This window comes from Schistocerca cancellata, chromosome 3 (genome assembly GCF_023864275.1).
Source record: "Schistocerca cancellata isolate TAMUIC-IGC-003103 chromosome 3, iqSchCanc2.1, whole genome shotgun sequence".
NCBI lineage: Eukaryota > Metazoa > Arthropoda > Insecta > Orthoptera > Acrididae > Schistocerca > Schistocerca cancellata.
In genome coordinates, this window is record NC_064628.1 from 159,060,270 (window position 1) to 159,081,257 (window position 20,988).

Here is a 20,988-nt window from a genome sequence, read left to right on the forward strand (position 1 = left end):
GGGTGCTCCGTAGGGACCTCACCATCGATGATATAAAATATTAGAGAACAAGACTCTTTGGCACTAAGTTTAGCTTCCCACGAGGAGCATGTCTTTGAATGAGCTAGTTTGTTGTCAACAGCTGTACCATGCACACGTGTTTATTTGTTTGTCTGTGTTTAGTAATGAAGTGTGTTCTAATCACTTTTACTAGTGTTCTGCTTCTTCCTATGAGCATTCCTAGCTGGAATTCCCACGAATATGTAGTTCATTAGTGTTATTTTTCCCAGTTTTACCCCATTTAACGTGCATTTTTTGCAAAGTCATTGAATATTTCTTGCTAGGAGTCATTGTGCTCATATGTCTCCAAGGCTTCAGTTTCATAGCCAAAGCTCTGATTCTGTGATGAAATTACTTTCATGGTATCCTCCTAACTTTACTTAGAACCATTACTGACTTTCTCATTTCTCACATGTCACATACTTCTACATCTACATCTATATCTACATCCATACTTCGCAAGCCACCTGACGGTGTGTGGCAGAGCGTACCTTGAGTACCTCTATCGGTTCTCCCTTCTATTCCAGTCTCGTATTGTTCGTGGAAAGAAGGATAGTTGGTATGCCTCTGTGTGGGCTCTAATCTCTCTGATTTTATCCTCATGGTCTCTTCGCGAGATATACGTAGGAGGGAGCAATATACTGCTCGACTCTTCGGTGAAGGTATGTTCTCGAAACTTTGACAAAAGCCCGTACCGAGCTACTGAGCGTCTCTCCTGCAGAGTCTTCCACTGGAGTTTATCTATCATCTCCGTAACGCTTTCGCAATTACTAAATGATCCTGTAACAAAGCGCGCTGCTCTCCGTTGGATCTTCTCTATATCTTCTACCAAACCTATCTGGTATGGATCCCACACTGCTGAGCAGTATTCAAGCAGTGGGCGAACAAGCGTACTGTAACCTACTTCCTTTGTTTTCGGATTGCATTTCCTTAGGATTCTTCCAATGAATCTCAGTCTGGCATCTGCTTTACCGACGATCAACATTATATGATCATTCCATTTTAAATCACTCCTAATGCGTACTCCCAGATAATTTATGGTATTAACTTCTTCCAGTTGTTGACCTGCTATTTTGTAGCTAAATGATAAAGGATCTATCTTTCTGTGTATTCGCAGCACATTACACTTGTCTACATTGAGATTCAATTGCCATTCCCTGCACCATGCGTCAATTCGCTGCAGATCCTCCTGCATTTCAGTACAATTTTCCATTGTTACAACCTCTCGATACACCACAGCATCATCTGCAAAAAGCCTCAGTGAACTTCCGATGTCATCCACCAGGTTATTTATGTATATTGTGAATAGCAACGGTCCTATGACACTCCCCTGCGGCACACCTGAAATCACTCTTACTTCGGAAGACTTCTCTCCATTGAGAATGACATGCTGCGTCCTGTTATCTAAGAACTCCTCAATCCAATCACACAATTGGTCTGATAGTCCATATGCTCTTACTTTGTTCATTTATGTAATTCATGGCATACTAATCTTGAGTTTCTGGCATAAATCATTCATTTTTTCCAGAAATGAATGTTTGCTGCTGGCTGTTCAAACAACCAGAATTCAGCTTACTTTATCACCTGTTAACATTTCTTCAACAACTAAAAGCTCAAGTTTTACATTGCAGTAGTTGCCTTCTAAATATGATGGAGAAACAAGACTAGTGTAATTGTCAGTCAGTGGAGTACTGAGGTACAGCAAATAAAAATCTATCAAGGGAAGCCAAGGATTGTAGTACATTATGTACTCACAATTAGCCCCATCCAGTTAAGGTAAGGTTTCAAGTAATTACAACGTCTGTCTGGTCATGCCTGAGCAGCTCTGATTTCTCAAAAGCTCTATTCTTACTTCTGAAATCATTACTAACTAGCACACTCGATAATTTCTGTGGACTGATGATACAGCTCATGCTATATCAGTACAAAAACATGTTTTTACACATTCTTTATTTTCATTGATATTGTCATATCAAGTACAACAGTATGTATACTCACTGAATTGATATGCTCAAGGTGCAACTCAATCTTATGCTGAGCTTGCTTGAGCAGTTCTCTTCCCTCATGATGTGCAGGAGTCAATTTGTATAGCCGTGCCAAAAGCAGGGGATATTTGGTAACTCGCTGCACTGGTACCTAAAAGTAAGAGATAGTATAAGTACCTTAACATGTAGAAAACAATGACATACAAACAAAAATTGTGTCTAAGTAACATAGTCAAATCAGGTACATTTACCATTAGCTGAAAAATTTTCTCTGGCTGATTTTACACCTTGGCAGTCTACTAATATGCCACAGACATATAATTAGAACATATAAAATGATGTTTGTAAAGGCTTTTGATGTATTTTCTCAGTACTGATCACTTGTGACAAATTTCAATTTTTCAGTTTGGAAGAATCTATAAGTTTTTAAGTTCATATTGTGTTTTGCATCAGAGACTTCTACCCATAAATAAAGATAAAAATGAATGATGTGTTACTCACCATTAAGAAAGAGTTGAGATTCATGCGTCTCAATACAGCATTTTCCATTTGGGAAACCCTAAGGAAAATGCGAAGAATTTCCTTTTCCTTCTCAAGATTCGATAACAGCATTGAAGCTGCTCCCTGAAAAATATGGTACATTTTCAGTTAAGCAAGAAATCAGTCTTATGGGTAGTCTGGGAGACAATTAAGCTGGTTTTTCTACATTTATATTGTTAAATTATTGTGATAAACAATATAATAAAATATGCTTTAACGTGTTGAGTTTTACACACACACACACACACACACACACACACACACACACACACACACACTCTCTCTGAGGCAAGTAAATGTTCCAGAAAATTTTTTGTAAAGCACCTACACTTCAAATACTGATGACATCTGCAAAACTAATTATATTACAATAGAGGGAAACATTCCATGTGGGAAAAATATATCTAATATATCTAAAAACAAAGATGATGTGACTTACCAAACGAAAGTGCTGGCAGGTTGATAGACACACAAACAAACACAAACATACACACAAAATTCAAGCTTTCGCAACAAACGGTTGCTTCATCAGGAAAGAGGGAAGGAGAGGGAAAGACGAAAGGATGTGGGTTTTAAGGGAGAGGGTAAGGAGTCATTCCAATCCCGGGAGCGGAAAGACTTACCTAAGGGGGAAAAAGGACAGGTATACATTCGCACACATACACATATCCATCCGCACATACACAGACACAAGCAGCTGCTTGTGACTGAAGAGGTTGGCATAGGACGGAGCCATCCTGATTCCCATGGCCGTTCCCCTGATTTGTTTGTAGGTCTGGCCTTCAAAAGTGAAGTAATTATGGGTGAGGATGAAGTTTGTAAGTGTGATAAGGAACGAGGTTTTTGGAAGATCTTCGGGTGGGCGTTGGGAGAGGTAGTGCTCAAGGGCAGAGAGACCATGGGTATGTGGGATGTTTGTGTAAAGGGATGTAGCATCTATGGTGACAAGAAAGGTTTCAGGTGGGAGAGGAGTGGGAATGGATTTGAGGCGTTCTAGGAAGTGGTTTGTGTCTTTGATGTAGGATGGGAGTCTGCGGGTGATAGGTTGGAGGTGCTGGTCTACCAGAGCTGAGATACGTTCGGTTGGGGCTTTGAAGCCTGCTACAATGGGACGGCCAGGATGGTTCTCTTTGTGGATTTTGGGTAACAGGTAGAAGAAGGTAGGGGTACGTGGCTCAGGTGGAGTGAGTAAGTCTATGGAAGCTGTTGTGAGGCCTTGTGAGGGACCTTGGATTTTTAGGATTTTCTGCAGCTCAGTCTATTACAATAGAGGGAATGGGATCCTGGGTAACAGCTTTGTAGGTTGAGGTGTCGGAGAGTTGACGCAGTCCTTCTGCCACATACTCCACACGGTCAAGTACGACAGTTGTGGAGCCTTTATCCGCCGGGAGGATGACAATAGAGTGGTCTATTTTCAGCTCCTTAATGGCACGGGAATCAGCTGGGGTGATGTTGGGGGTTGTCGGGATGTTCTTCAAGAAGGACTGGGAGGCAACACTGGATGTGAGGAATTACTGAAATATCTGCAAGGGATGGTTTTGGGGGAGGGGAGGAGGATCCCTTTGAGAAGGTGGTCGGAACTTTTCTAGACAGGGCTCAACACTGGGTCTAGTATTTGGGGGCTGTGTTTGGGTAGTGAAGTGATATTTCCAGTTGAGGTTCTGGGTGAATGAGAGGAGATCTTTAACCAGGGCAGTGTGGTTGAATTTAGGCGTGGGACTAAAGGTTAAGCCTGTGTATATGCGGATGGATATGTGTGTGTGTGTGTGTGTGTGTGTGCGAGTGTATACCCGTCCTTTTTTCCCCCTAAGGTAAGTCTTTCCGCTCCCGGGATTGGAATGACTCCTTACCCTCTCCCTTAAAACCCAAATCCTTTCGTCTTTCCCTCTCCTTCCCTCTTTCCTGACGAGGCAACCGTTGGTAGCGAAAGCTAGAATTTTGTGTGTATGTTTGTGTGTCTATCGACCTGCCAGCGCTTTTGTTTGGTAAGTCTCATCATCTTTCTTTTTAGATATATTTTTCCCACGTGGAATGTTTCCTTCTATTATATATATATAAAGGAGTAAAGCCTGTCTCAATCCGACTGATGGTTTGAACAACACAGTAGTTTACTGTATTAGGTAGGCAGAGTCAATCAATTGTGTTAAAATGAATCATGCCAGCACTTGAGCTATTTAAGGAAACCGTGAAACATCTGAATCAGTGACTCTTGTGACTAAAACAACCAAGCAAATTAGCTGTTGCCGAGCATTGTCTCAGATATAACGATGAAATTAAATATTACGAGACTACACTACTGTTTGTGAAAATTGCAACATCCAGAAGTAATGGTCTGAATCATTTCAAAATCGGAGGATGTGTAGAACAGTGGAATGGTAAAAAGTGACTAAAATTGAGGAGGTATGGTGGGCTTTTAGGCCCAACAGTGTCCTCTTTTGTGTCTCTGTTCATGTCAGTGTTACACTAGACCCAGCTGGTGCAATGCTGTCAAACAAAGTGGAAAATGTAATTAAATGCTGCTGGTATGCCTAATTGATGTCAAAGGGCATTTTATCAGCATGTGAGCGAGTTCGGATGGAGCAGAATGAGTAGTTTCTCGGTAACAGGCTTATTGTTCTAAGATACTGTGGTTCTCACAAGGCACACTGCTGTGACAGTCATGTGTATAGGGAGCAGTGGATAGAAGAGGGTCACACAGTGAAGAGTGAGTACTATGTGACCACTGCGCAGGAGACCACCATATTGTCCGCATCATCTTGGCAGACATAACAGCTTTGTCTACAGAGTTGGCTTGTTGTCGGAGTACTACAATGTATATAGATACATCTGTGTTGACGATTCGATGCATCTGCTGGGGGCTGGACTCGTGGTGTGCAAGCCATTGCGTCGGCTTCCACTGACCAGAAACCACCATCGTCTCAGACTGCAATGATCTTGTGAATGTTGCCATTGACATGTTGAATGACAGAATGTAGTGTCTTTGGAAGAGTCCCACTTAGTTTCCTGCAGTGATGGCCACTTACACGTTACACTCCACTATGGTGAACACAACAGGGTAGACTGCATCGTTCGATGACATGACTTGCCTGACGAGTCTAATGATTATGGGGTGTCGTTAGTTACAACACGCAATCTTGCCTCCTTTTTACTGAGGGCAATCTCAACAGGAACCTCTGCATTGGGGAACTGTAGAACCTCAGATATTTTCGCTCCTGCAGGGAGCTTCAAATTCCATAATTCAACAGGGCTACGACTGTCCACATGTGGTGATGAATGGTTAACCTATTTTGAAGACTGGCGTGTACAACCGCTTCTCGGGCCTGAATGTATGCCTGACAAGTCCTCCATCGAACATGTCTGTGATATAGGCATTCAGCAACTTGTTCATACTGGTCCTCCTGCACTTACTGTTGATGTTTTATGGAAATGCCTACAAACTGCTTGGCAGGGTGTTCCCAGCAACATATCCAGGCCCTCTTTGATTCTATGTCACGACATCTAGAGGCTCTGACTACACCACATAGCAGCTTTACACCGTACTGACTTCTAAAATCAAAGAGCATGTACAGTTCTGTAATTCTAATCATTTGTGTGTTGTTACGTCCTTAATATGTGGAATAGATTTCATTTATAATCACGTATTTCCTTTTTACTCTTGGGATTTTCTTGAGTAGTAGTGTAATATTGTGGACTGTGATTCGTGGTGTAAATGAGTAATTAAGGTGTTTCTTTGAAAAAAGATGTCGGAAAAGCAAAGAAATCATGGCAGAGGTTTCGATTTAATCAAGGGTTAGTACCTGGCACTCAGTTATTTAAAGTATGGCTTGCCATCTCATCCAATTGAGCTGGAAATCGCGGAGAATATGTGCATCTCATTGAATAATACTCTGTGTTCTGAAAAACCAAATAAGCTTCAAAGGACATAGCGGGTGTGTAACTTGAAATCGGCTAAATATATCGACATGTACAGTTACTCTGTCATTCAACATGCCAATGGCAACATTCACAAGATCATTGCAACGATGATAATATGTAAGCTGTGTCCTGTCGCGGAGGCAAACATAAAGTTACTGTCCTTGTCACGGTGACAGATGTTTAGCTCCTCGTCTCTCTCGAAAACGTTGTTTTTACTTTATTTTTGCTGTTTTCGGACTCATGTATGGGAGCTTTACAAAGAGATCACACTTTCGGCTTTAGTATTAGAATGTGGAAGTTAAAGAACCAGCTTAGCAAGTTAACTGATATTTTGAAAACATAGCTGAACCCGGTAGTCTTCAACTTTGAGATTTCACTCCGCATACAATGCAAGTACATTTCTGAATGTTCCTTCTTCCAATCCTCATGCACAAGTGGAACACTTCTCCCTTCAACTACTTAGGTACTGAGATCAAATTCTCCAAACATTGATGCAACGCACGATACATGATTTACCTGGGACCTTCCGTTAAATTTTAATGCAATATTTGGCTCTATGAATTTTAAGTTTCCAAAAATTCATCGTGTATAGGCAGACTTTTTTCATTTCTTTAGTTGATGCGATACAGAAATCAGGGCATTTAAGTCTTAATTGTGGATTCACTTTTCACATTCTCTAGGGAGGGTTTGTAATAGCTGTTCACATTCGGGGGGGGGGGGGGGGGACAAGATACACTGATTATAATGGGAGATAATGGCATGGTTGAAGTGTGTTTATCTTGTGCATTTCAGTGAGGACACCAGGCTTTAGAGAGTTCTGACCAATGTTTTGAAATAGACGCAAAGAATCTTCTGAAAGCTTGTGAATTAATATTTTGCTCTACTGGAAAATGGCGTTAAAACTGTTGAAGTAAACCAAAACATACTTTAGAAACAACATTTAAGCTTTAGTATATGAATTTTCTAATTCGCGAAGAATCATTTCTGCAGACTTTAACTTATCTTCAACAGTTGCTAACTGGAAGTAGTGCAAAAGTGCATCCCAGTTTTCCAGTAGACGAACAAAACATGCATGTAAAACAAAGCACCGTGTACCCTATAATTTAAGCATATTCTTTACGTTAAACTCAAAAAAATTCTTGTAAAATAGCGCAGCACTTTGCACTGTCAGATACGCAGCTTGCCACGGACTTTATTGACACTTCACAGGATCTAAGAAGCTTTTCACGTGCCTTGCTTGCGACTATAGCAGATGAATGGCATATACAGTTGAGAACAATCAGATCTGGTACAACATTTCTAACTCTTGTTATGACAGAATTACGTCTTCCAGCCAAAAGCCATGCCAATTACGGTACATTTGTAGTTAGAACATCCTCCCGTTTCAATATACTCTCCACACCTATGACTTGGTTTTCTGCCGATCAGTCTCGGGCATCCAAAGAAATCAATTCCAGAAGTTGTTTTTCCACATACCCGTCAATTGGCGACACAAATTTCACTAAAACCCACATATGTTTGCTATGTGATATGTCCGACTCTAGTGCAGCAGAATAGAAAATATAATGTTCTTTAGTAACTGAACCTTTTTATCAATTTCCACCTTTGCAATAACTTTTTTCACTATGCTAGTACGCTTCGTACAACCTAAATTCATCTCTGAAGCAATTTTGGAGTCACGGAAAACATCTTTTAACACAGGAGCAAGGTGGTCCACTGTTGAAAACGCAACATTATGCTCCAGGAAAAAAGTTGCTGACCTTATTTCAGCTATCATCACTTTTTCCGCATGTTTACTTTCAGCACACATTTTCGGAAAACAATCAATCGCGATTCTGTTACTTCGCGCTTTGCACATTTTTAACATTTGTAATGTGTTCAACTCACGCTTTATACAACATCTTTCCGTTGTCACCTTCAACGGCCTCCATGCGCCCTTTAAATCTGGTATTTGAAGCGAAGAGTCTTGGAAAGTTTTAGTATGTTTCTCCGGATCTAATTCACCGCGCCCGGAATTCGATTTCTTAGCACTCAAATTACTGCAGTCTGTCATTCTTAAATGTGTACAAAACAAACCACTCAGAAACAACAGTTATTTATTAGGATCAAGTTTCGTAGATAAGACCCGACGCCCAAGCGACAACCAACGAGTAATAACTTAGAGTGACTCTGAACCGAACAAATCAAACCTCATCAAACAATACCGTATAATAATGTGCTACGTTACAGCTAAATATGCCGCTCGACTTAGCTTCCCGTCTAACTTGCATTCTGAGATGCAGCGTTTAATCGGAAATTCGACAATGTTTCACACGTGTAACTCACTCATAAATAACTGTGCATTTAAGTCGGAAATTTGAATTGAAAATAACTACTACAATGTGAGTGCTGACTGTTGGTTGGACAAACAACAGTGAGATGTTTTACCTTGTTCTCGGTGGAAACAGTGGACGTGTGTTACCATTGGGTAAGCCAACCTATTGTGCTCATAGCGAGAATGCTGACTGCTGGTTGTACGATTGACAGTTGTTGGGTATCGTGTACTTAAATATGGGACAAATCCCACGGGTTGGCAACACTGACTCAACACCGACTCTCTCCCCACGTCAAGATGGCGCGTGACCACTAGCGCCAGGGCATTGTTGTCATTATAATAGAGATGGGCAAACTGAAACACGTAACTGTTTCGAAAGAAATGGAACAGTACAGTGTAATGTTTCGATACGCTGTTTCGAAACAGTGAAACAGTTTGTGATTTGTAATTTAATAAACCTACACATTTTATCATCTTGAATGTCTACTGTATAAGTATGTCCATATAAACACAAATGATCTGCGAGAGCGCTAATCATATCGCAGAAAGTATGAAACTATCACTTAGGCGTCTTGGCAGTTTCGTATTTCATGCAGCAAATGCGCTGCTTTCGTGTCGTGTGACTTGCATACTTTTCAATTTGCTGAGGACAGCCATAGCCGAAGACAGAAGACCAACGAACAGAATTGGAGGTGGGAGCAAACTGCAGAAACTGCGGATATGCTACTGGGATTCCCACATTCCGTTAGTATGGTTAATATACCCATCCCGCTAATTTCCATGCACACAAAGGGAATCATTGTGGATAATAGGCGCAGTGACTGTAGACTTACAAATAATGTCAAATAATTCGAATAAATAACAAAATATAACAGAAAAAGTTTTGTCTTTCAAGGTGTTTCGAACCGTTACTATAAATTCACCATGCTTCCCAGCCCTTCCCGTTCATCATTACACTATCAGTGATATGTCAGACAGATTGCTTGCAATTATACCTACATCAAATTTGTATTTATGTCTAATAACTGTCACTCTACCCCTTTTTTTTTATTCAAAATGTTGTAGGCTTACTTGCGTTTCTTAATATGATTACTGTACATGAACAGAGACGCGTATGTTATAAAAAAGTGTAATTTAACTGAATGATATTCACATATTTATTATTTTCAATGTGAATAGTATGCGTTACGCCATTTTCGGAATAAGACAGTCAGCTAGAAACGAAGCTTTATTTTCGGATATCTTAAGCTTCATGCTATTGCTTGTCAAAAAGATTTCGACACTCTTGAAAGTGTTTCACGAAGTGGTGTGTTGTGTTTCAGTACCTGTGCCACCGAGCGAGGTGGCGCAGTGGTTAGCACACTGGACTCGCATTCGGGAGGACGACGGTTCAATCCCGTCTCCGGCCATCCTGATTTAGGTTTTCCGTGATTTCCCTCAATCGTTTCAGGCAAATGCCGGGATGGTTCCTTTGAAATGGCACGGCCGATTTCCTTCCCAATCCTTCCCTAACCCGAGCTTGCGCTCCGTCTCTAATGACCTCGTTGTCGACGGGACGTTAAACACTAACCACCACCACCACCAGTACCTGTGCCGAGCCCGAATCTCGTCCGACACAGAGCGGAATGAAACATCACTGTTTCGATACAATTAGTCCGTACCAAGCACAGGTGGATTGAAACAGCCTTATTTTGAAACAACGATACAGTTTCTGTGTCTGGCTCGAGATCGAATCTGGTCCGGTTTTCCGAGACAGGAGCGGAATGAAACACCACTGTTTCGAAACAGTGAACCACAGCCGTTCCGAAACACTGAAACAGTTCCACGTATCGATACACTGTATCGAAACATAGAAACAGTGGCCAAGTCTACATTATAAAGCAAGTCAGTGCACTCTCATAGAAAAGGCGCGCTCGGCACCGAAAGTTAAAGAAGCCAGTGGTAAGTGAGGAGCACAAAATCGACATGTTACGACATCGAAGATAAGAGTATTCCTTACAGGTGCTACCCACAATAGTATGTTCACAGTCTTGGTTGGAGACTACCCATCGAATATTTGTAACACAGCTTACGGCTCTGTAACAATCTTTTCCAGTCCGCGGCCGTGTGATCGTTTGGTGGGAAGGTGGTGTACTCCAGTCTGGAGATGGGCCGGTCTCCCCATAACCTGCATTATTGTCTTATGGATTAGTGATTTCCCTTGATGGTCAGTTTTTCCGACACCATTTGCAGAACAAGTTGCAAGTGCCTGCCGGGAAGCGTTAAGTTAAAGGCGTTTCATTAGCGGGAGCAGGAAATGGCAAATGAAAGTGCCTACATTCTGTTTCTGATAGGCTGAAAGGTCCAAATGTTAAATAATTTTCTGGAGCAATACAGAGCTCACGAAATCAAAGAGTCGACTGGTAACCCTCGTGGGGGCTGAGGTGGCACGTCGGGAGGCGGAGGTGGTGTTTTCGTAGTGTACTTGAGAAGTCGGCAACTGTAATCTTCGTGATCAGCTGAGTTATTTCTTGCAGTACAGAGATTTGAGGACCTGAAAGCGGGTTCCCGTAAGTGGGCGTGGATTTCGGAATGAGTCATTCACGTTTTCTAGGCGAGTGTTGAGTTTTTTGCGTGTGTGCACACACTCAATAGGCAGAGTCCTGAAACCAAATTGTGGAACCGAGTAGCGAGCTGGGAGTGGTATTTTCGTGGACAAGGCGGAGTTGGTGAGGCTTAATAGAAGGCAACAAAATTACATCTACTTCTACTGAAAAGTTATTGTGATGTTTTTGTGTGACTTTTCACCAATTGATTTTAAATTGTATTGCTGTTCTGTTGTCGTGGAGATTATCTCTTGAAGTTGCAAGGGACCAGTTGGAGGCGGTATAAGAACTGTATGAGCGTATTTCCGTGCAGTGGTCGGACCTCGTAGTCTTTCAAGAAATAGTTGGTCAACTACAGGGCTTTTATTGACGTTCGAGTTGTGAGAAGTTTAACCCTGCCTTGCGGGTCAAGATAAGGCTGGCGACCCTTACTTAAAACTAGCTGAGGATCCAGGCGTTGGCCGGGTATTTAGTTATAGCCGCGCCTGAGATTTTGTACAAGTGGACATTATTTTTTATTTGTGAAGCTCCTTTGTATACAGCTTCTACATTAGTACGATAGAGGATATGAATGAAGAGCTCGTTTGCTTCATTAACAAGGGAGATAGCCACGTAGTGCTGTTCGTGCGCAGAGCAACTGAAACTAGGGTGCACGCAGCTTGGTCATGGCATATAACGTAAGTTCACTGGGAACTGTACATGTTTAAATCGAAATCGTAAATTGCTAGGAAAAGCGGGATTCAGGGTACAACAACTCAGTCGCCCGCACCACTTCCCATCAAAAATTCTGCTTCTATGATGCAACTTCGGACACAAGGAACACTAGCCTCCGTGGGTGAAGGCTTCTGCGGAGTGAGATAAAGCATGGCGGCCCCGGTCGTGTTACGTAGCAGCTCCCTTTGGTAGGAGTGTCTACAGAGCGAGTTAAAGCTTGACTGTCGCGCTGCAGTAAAGTCTCCCCGTATTCCTGAGACCACATAGTCCTCAATCTTCTAGTCGTTATGATGTCTTCAAAAACAATCGACCATTTTCTAGGAATTTTTATTTGTAAGCAAAAAGAAATCAAAATATAATGAGGAGGTACGCAAACCACAAGGCAAATTTAATTAATTCATTTTTCCTAACAAAAAGTATCACTGAAACCTATCGAAAGAAGTAAAGCAATGTCGTTAAGTTTTTAATATACAGAGTAAATTCAGTGAATCGATATGTCCTAGCCAAGTAAATTCAGAGTTAATTTGTATTTGTAAAGATAAGACTGCGGCACTTAATTCTCGCACTGGCATAAACTTGCAAAAATACATCTATCACAGAATTAAGAAACACTAACAGCGCCATCTATTGGTTGTTCGGTGTACTATATCGTGACGATTAAACATTCGAATTACTAACCGTAAGCTGAAATGACGATTTTAGATAGAAGTTTGAATTACGATATCCTTTTTTCCGTATTCCATCCTTGATGAAATAAAGTCTGTATGTTGTCCTAAGCTACGCTCAAACTGCCTTTGAAACCCCATGAAAATTCGTTAAGTTGGTTTGGAGATAGTGTTCAAGCAGACAGACACGACGGTTTTAAATAAAACTTTAAATTACTATATTTTCCCATGATACGGTTTTGATGAAAAAAAAAACATGTATTACACCAAGCTACGCTCAGGTTACCGGTGAAAACTCCATGAAGACAGTAGAGTTAGTTAGTTGGTTAGTTAGTTTGTTACGTGTTCCATTGATCAATAGCACAGAAAAACCGTTATGATGTGGAACGACGGTTTTACATTTTTATTATTGAAGTAGATGGCCGATACTGTACGAGAACAGAGAATTAACCCAGATCCGCCAATACACGTTTCTGATTGAATCTACAGAATAGTACGTTTCAAAATATGTCTTGAGCCTCACTTTGCCAAGAGTCACGGATTCTGACAGCAGGTGCTAATGTTTGGAGGTACTGATGAAAGGAACGTTTCAGCACCTGAAGAAGACAGCTGAATCGGTCGCCCGAAAGCACAACATAAAAGACGGGTTTCTGAACCACCGCTCTCATGAAGACGAGTGTCGTCTAGTGTTCTAATAACTGCTACGGTGTGGTTGAGCAGCCCTCGCGCAAACAAGATACACATTTCAATACAACCGTGAGAATTATCTCTGGGTGCATACGAAATATTCCACTGCACTGTCTTCCGACACTCACCAACATAGCCCCTCCTCTGTTAACTACCGGTATGAGAAGCAATCGACTTCATTACAAAAACCCACCCCTGCGACTTTCCCAACAGCTTGCTGACAGCAACTTCGCCATTGACAGAAAATGGCGTGGAACCTGTTCTACGAATGCTCCACCTGAAGTGCGGTATCTTATTGACCCGCTATAGAGATCCAACGGCTTTGAGCACCCACGACATGAGTAGAAGAATGTAAATTGCTTCCGAACGGTCCGCAGCTCGTGGTCGTGCGGTAGCGTTCTCGCTTCCCACGCCCGGGTTCCCGGGTTCGATTCCCGGCGGGGTCAGGGATTTTCTCTGCCTCGTGATGACTGGGTGTTGTGTGATGTCCTTAGGTTAGTTAGGTTTAAGTAGTTCTAAGTTCTAGGGGACTGATGACCATAGAAGTTAAGTCCCATAGTGCTCAGAGCCATTTGAACCATTTTTTTTTTTGCTTCCGAACAGGACACGGAGTGCGAGCATACAATCAGCGAAAATGGGTTAAGCAATCCAGCCCAAACTGTGAATGTGGAGCGGCACATTGTCGAGGAGTGTAAACTGAGAGCTTACCTGTGCGAACCAGTCGACTCATGGCTATACCATAACGCCTAGACTGGATAAGGAGACTGGACCTATAAAAATGCTTTTTAATGTTCTAGCAGATGGCGGTAGTATCGCGTACACAAGATGTAAAAGCGCAGTGCATTGGTGGAGGTGTCAGTTGTACTCAGGTGATTCATGCGAAAAGATTTTCCAATGCAGTTATGGCTGCGCGACGGGAACTGGCAGATTTTGAACGCGGAATGTAGCTGGAGCTAGACGCAAGGGAGATTCCATATCGGAAATCGTTAGGCAATTCAACATTCCGTGCGCCACAATGTCAAAAGTCTGCCGAGAATACCAATACCACATTTCAGGCGTTACTTCTCACCACGGACAACGCAGTGGCTGTCGGTCTTCACTTAACGGTTGAGAGCGGCGGCGTTTGCTTAGAGTCGTCTGTGCTAACAAGCAACACTGCTTGAAATAATGTCCGAAATCAACGTGGAACGCTTGACGAAAATACCCGTTAGGACAGTGCGGCGAAATTTCCCGCTAATGGGTTTTGGCAGCAGACGAGCCACGCGAATGCCTGCGCTAACAACACGATATCGCCTGCAGCGCCTCTCACGGGCTCGCGAACATATCGGTTGGACGCTAGATGACTGGAAAACCGTGGCCTGGGTCAGGTGAGGTGAGTCCCGATTTCAGTTGGTAAGAGCTGATGGTAGGGTTAGAGAGTGGCACAGACCCCCCTCCCCCCCTCCCCCCGGAACCACGGACCCAACTTGTCAACAAGGCACCGTGCAAGCTGATGAATGCTCCATACTGGCGTGGGCTCTGTTTACATGGAATGCGCTGGGTCCTCTGGATGTTCGGTTACTCGGAGGGTCCTCTGGATGTTCGGTTACTCGGAGGCCATTAGCAGCAGTTCATGGACGTCATGTTCCCAAACAACGATAGACTTTTTATGGATGGCAATGTGCCGTGCCACTGGACCACAATTGTTCGCGACTGATTTGAAGAAAATTCTACACAATTCGAGCGAATGATTTGGCCGGCCGTTGTGGCCGAACGGTTCTAGGTGCTTCAGTCCGGAACCGCGCTGCTGCTACGGTCGCAGGTTCGAATCCTGCCTCGGACATGGATGTATGTGATGTCCTTAGGTTAGTTAGGTTTAAGTAGTTCTAAGTTCCAGGGGACTGATGACCTCAGATGTTAAGTTCAAAATGGTTCAAATGGCTCTGAGCACTATGGGACTTAACATCTGAGATCATCAGTCCCCTAGAACTTAGAACTACTAAAACTTAACTAACCTAATGACATCACACACATCCACACCCGAGGCAGGATTCGAACCTGCGACCGTAGCGGTCGCGCGGTTCCAGACTGTAGTGCCTAGAACTGCTCGGCCACGCGGCCGGCGGACAAAAGGAGGTCCGACATGATGTTAGGAATTATCGCGTGACTTCTGTCACCTCAGTGTGTACTTATGTATTCTTGACTTATTTCATGCGTAGTGCTGCATGCTAAATAAATAAACATCGCGTGTGTCAACTACTGCGGCACCTCGCACAGTCTCCAGACTCGAGGAACGGCAGTTGCAGGTGGCAGAAAGCACGTCGTGGTGGGGAGCCAGGGCGTGGTTCCAGCCATTTCTTTGCCGTTCCAGGCGAGCAGGTGGCACCGTGCTGTTTAGCACACGACCGCCCAGGTCAATGCCTGATTCGCAAAGCAGCGACCGCGCGAAAGAGAGAGTGGTGACGGGCGAAAGCTGGCTGCCGCGGCATCCGGTCCAGCGACACGGCAAGAGGCTCTCCTACGAAGACACTCCGTGTCTGGAACCCGAATCTAAGCGCTCTCACGCCTCCGCCGCCCTCGACGCCTTTATTAAACTGCCGGTGGCGAAATGAATGAAGTTTCCGGTTTCAGCCTGATGACGACAGACTCTCGTCTAAAAACGAAAGTCTAGCAGTAAGTAACATACAGGGATATTCGCCTGAAACTTGCATATCTTATATCTCACGATCCACTGAAGATATCGAAACTAGGTTTCTGGCTTGGGGTGGGGCCGGAGTGCAGAGGGGCGCTTACTTTTGTTTCATGTTTAATCCACATGGCGTTTTTAATCAACCGAGATACTGAAGGAACGATGTGCTTTCTTAACAGCTTTCGGAAGGTTATGCAAAGCAAAGCACAGAGATCTTGTCTAGACTTTTCGCAAAAATATCCCAGAAACGTGTTAAAACTGAAAGCCGAGGTGTCCGGAATCGGCTGTTGCTGTGTAACACCGCCAAATAGAGCTCTGATGATGATGTTTTGGTTTATGGGGCGCTCAACTGCGCGCGTACAAAGTCCCAATTGTTACACGGTGTTAATCCTGCCTTTTGAATTCTTGTAGTGATATTTACACAGAAACTTTCAATCTCCAACACATATTTCTTTAGAAGTCAAACACAAATTTTCATATAGTTAGTTTTAAAAATGTTTAAATATACCGGTAGTGAAATATTTTAATAAACATTTTCATCCTCTTATTTACTCCCTTAGGGGCAGAACTGCCAAAAACAGTGATACACGTATGTTTTATATGCAATCGAGAAGTCAAATACGAATTTTCAGAGATGTAGCTTTAAAAATGCTTTACTAGTACTTTAATAATGATTTATTTTGAAAAAAAGCTTTTAGCCACTATTTTACCTTCTCAGTCGTTGTTTTTTCAAAAAGCTGAATCATGTACTTTAATTTATGACAGAATTCAGATACCAATTTGTAGTTCTAGCTTCAAAATTGCCCTAATAGTGACATATCTCCTTAGGGGTGAAATTTCGAGCAATCCCTTACTAAACGACGCCATAATTATAAGGTCAACACCCTCTCCAAATTTTAAGTTTCTAATCTTAGCGGTCTGGGCTGGACGACGATAAGTCAATGTATCAGTCATGCCCTATTTCCAAAAACAGTGAAACACGTAATTTTTTACTTGTAACTGAAAAGTCAAATACTAGTTTTCATATATGTAGTTTTAAAAATACATCAGTAATTCTTTATTAATGATTTGTTTTCAAAAAACTTTCACTCACTATTTAAACCCCACAGGGATTAATCTTTGGAAAATGTTGAAACACATATTTCTTTATATGAAACACTTATTTCTTTACATCTGACCGAAAAACCAAATACCAATTTTCGTAGTTCTAGCTTCGAGATTGCATTAATAGCGACCTATTTTCAAAAAACCTTTCATCCCCTATTTCATCCATTTAGGGGCGGAATTTCGAAAAATCCCTTCGTAAATGATGTCTGGAGTATAATATTATCACTCTCTCCAAATTTCAAGTTTCTATCCTTAGCAGTGTGGACTGGCCGATGAAGAGTCCATCAGTCAGGACATTGCCTTTTATGTAAAGAGATAAATAATCGCTAATATTACCAAAACACATGTAACGTTTCTGACAGAAGACAACATACTGAATATCACATGTGCCTAAAACTGTAAAGATATCTATCAGACATGTTTATCAACTCATCAATTAAAAATTAGCACGAATCGGACTAATATAACAGGTGAAATTACAAAATTTCCGTAACTTTTTGAACAAAAGACATACTTGTGACTGGATGCCGTTTTCTTGTTATAATCTTTATTTCCGACCACTAGTTCGTATCTCAGAGTACTCAGATTTTTGACCCTAAAAAGCTTGGGACACTTTGCAGACATCGCATCCCTCGATCGAGAGGTTTCGATGGCGCGACAGAAGTATCGTCGGCACGGAGTGCAGCTGTGAGGGACGCTACCTGTCTGGTGCAGTAGGACTCGAAGGCGTGCAGCATAGGCGCCGCCTCCAGGAAGAGGCGGCCGATGTTGACGGTCAGCAGGTCCTCGTCGCCCTGCTCCAGCGCCACGTCCAGCGAGTCGCGCAGCTTGTGTGCCAGCGCGCGCGAGTGCTCCAGCAGCTCCTGGAAAAGCGGGAACCGCTTTACCCATCCGTACTACTAAACGACTGAAAGCGGCAACCAGTCCCAGTTGCAGGTTGCTTATCTAACACCTTCTAGGGGCAACAAAAATTTCATTTTCAGTTTATCGTATAATTACTGATCAAATTAAAAAAAGCTATCGTACTCTACTCTTAGACGAATATGCTCTTACATTAAAGGGAGTAATCTTACAGTAAAGATTTAACACAATAAGACAACTACAAAAGAATGAATAACCACCTTTTGCAGCGCGAACCGCTACGACATGTGCGAGAAGAGAGTCAATGTCGTTCTGGAAGGTACCGACAGCGGTGTGCATCCATGCCGATACCAGTGATGTGGTCAGCTGCGCTAGGTTTCTCGGCTGAGGACCCAGGGCACGAACACTCCAATCCAAATGGTCCCACAACTTCTCGATTGGGTTTCAATCTAGCGAGTTTGGTGGCCAGAGAGTGCGGTAAGCCCATCGTGGTGTTCTTCGAACCACGTATGCACACTGCGAACTGTGTGGCACTTTGCATTGTCTTGCCGGTAGATGCCATCGTGCCGAGGAAAAAGAAACAGAATGTAGGGATGGACACGATCCTCAAGGAGAGATGCATACTTGGGTTGATCCATTGTGCCTTCCACCATAACGAGATCACACAGGGTGAAACGTCCCCTTAGAACAATTTATACACGACTGTGCTTAACCTGACACACAATATTATTTAGCGCAACGCAATCTGACTTTCAAAAATCCCTACAAAAGAATGGCCCTGACTAACATTAAACTATACCTTTCACAAATCACTTACCTCACAAAAATCTTCGTTACTCGAACTACTGCAATACAGCGAGCGCCACTACTGCCAGCTAAATAAAAGATTCAAACTACTGAAGGCACTAACTACTGATAGGCATAGTTAGCAAATGAAAGATATTAATAGAGAACAAACAATGTATTTACCTTAATAGTCATAATATATATATATATAGCAGTTCATGACAAATTACAAAACTCCGCCATCTCTCTCCCCACATCCACCACTGCTGGCGGCTCACCTCCAACTGCGCAACGCTACGCGCTGTTCACATCCAGCTGCTGCTGCCCAACACTACAATGGCAGACAACAATGCAAACTAGCCACAGGCTGCACACAGCACAGCCAGTGATTTTCATACAGAGCGCTACGTAACGTTGCCAATAAGAAAACATAAACAGCCTACTTACATAAAGAAAACATAAACAGCCTACTTACATAGCCCCCACGCTCCCCACAAAAAATTTTACAAATTTTTTTGGGCAGTGGCCAATAATGATTTGAAAAAATTTTTCATAATTACAATAACAAAGATATCAAATGCACACACTTATTAATACAATGGTGGTCAAAAGCTAAAATTTTCTCACAGTCCATAAAGACAGTCCAGATTGTTCATCACAGTAATTACAGTTTTTGTTTTTCACAAAGTCTCATTAGTAAAAGAGAATGCACACGGAAGTAGTGGATTTCCATGCAGTCTTGAAGAAGTAGTGTTGTCCTTCCAACGGAAAGACAGTGCTGACTCTTGACATGCAGACAGGTAATGGGCCACAACAGAGCAAACCCACAACAGAGTCATTCGAACTTTTGAAGAATATTGTTAGGTAGGTCGTCACAGAGCAGACCCACTGTAGTCCTGGTAGAGATTGTGGTATTGGTGGGTCATCAGAGATGCAGACCGATATGATCGTAACGACAGACCTGAACTGCATCAGAACTGGCGGGATTCTCGTCACGGTGAATTTGTAGAAGTTAGGTCTCCAAATCCCAATAACGACGCGCGCCGACAAAGAGACAATAGGCAATGACTCACACCGCTGGCAGCCACAAGACGTACTTATGAAACTGACGACACAGCTGCCGTAGCTAGTAATTACATAAAAATGGAAGACATTAGGGACATCTTACTCCAGGAACACGACGTAAAACATAACAACATTGCATATCCTGTGATTCACATTACTGTAAATGACGTAAAATTTACGGCAGTACTTGACTCTGGCAGTCCCATTTCTGTAATTAGTGAAACAGCTTTTAGCAAATGCAACAAATCGAACGATTGCCCCACACTTCCGTTACGTAAGATTAAATTACAAGGTGCAATCTTTGGAAAAAGTGTAGATGTACGCCAACAAACCAATTTAGAATTCTTTTGCCAAAGCCACAGCTTCTCTATGAACTTTCTTATTGTTCCATTATTGTCGACGGAAATTATACTGGGAGTAGACTTTTTGAATGAATACAAAGCAATCTTAAGCTTTCACGATGCTGAAATAAGTTTAGAGAAAGAAGGTAAGTCAATAGCTTTGAAATTTGAAGACTGGCTCTCAAACCATGATGAGGAAATTAATCGGCTTTACGTTCTGTTAGACAACAGTTCGTAATTTTCTACGGAACTAGACACTAACAATCACTCTGCAAGTACTGACAGGGATGATATCGACAGCATATTTGAAATTAATGAGTTAATTCAGAATAAAATTCAAACAATTGAGAATTGTAATGGCACTGATAGTCAGGGCCATTCTTTAGTAGAGATTTTTGAAAGTCAGATTGCGTTGCGCTAAAAATATTGTGTGTCAGGTTAAGCACAGTCGTGTATAAATTGTTCTAAGGGGACGTTTCAAGGGAATGCCACGAAAAGATTCCCCGCGCCATGACATTCCTTCCACGGGCCTGGACCCTTCCGACGATTGTTGTAGGGTGTTTGATTTCAGACGTTTCACGCCCGATGGAGTGTAAAGCTTCATGCGTCTGTAAAGACCACCTGTCGCCACACAGCTGCGGTAGTCCTGTGCAAATTCCAGCCTTCTTCGCAGATGAACAGCAGTCAGAATGGGTGCACGAACTTGGCGTCTCCTG

The 20,988-nt window shown here is 42.5% G+C and overlaps 1 protein-coding gene across 1 annotated transcript in view; it reads right to left on the bottom strand.

Annotated features, from left to right (window-relative positions):
* LOC126176176 (uncharacterized) overlaps positions 1-20,988 on the bottom strand; it is a 127,091-nt gene that overhangs the window by 15,931 nt on the left and 90,172 nt on the right. The window contains exons 8-10 of the mRNA XM_049923317.1: positions 17,921-18,082; positions 2,526-2,648; positions 2,038-2,175 (exon numbers count right to left, since the gene is read on the bottom strand). Coding sequence (XP_049779274.1) covers positions 2,038-2,175; positions 2,526-2,648; positions 17,921-18,082 — 423 coding nt within the window. The remainder of the gene's footprint in view (positions 1-2,037; positions 2,176-2,525; positions 2,649-17,920; positions 18,083-20,988) is intronic.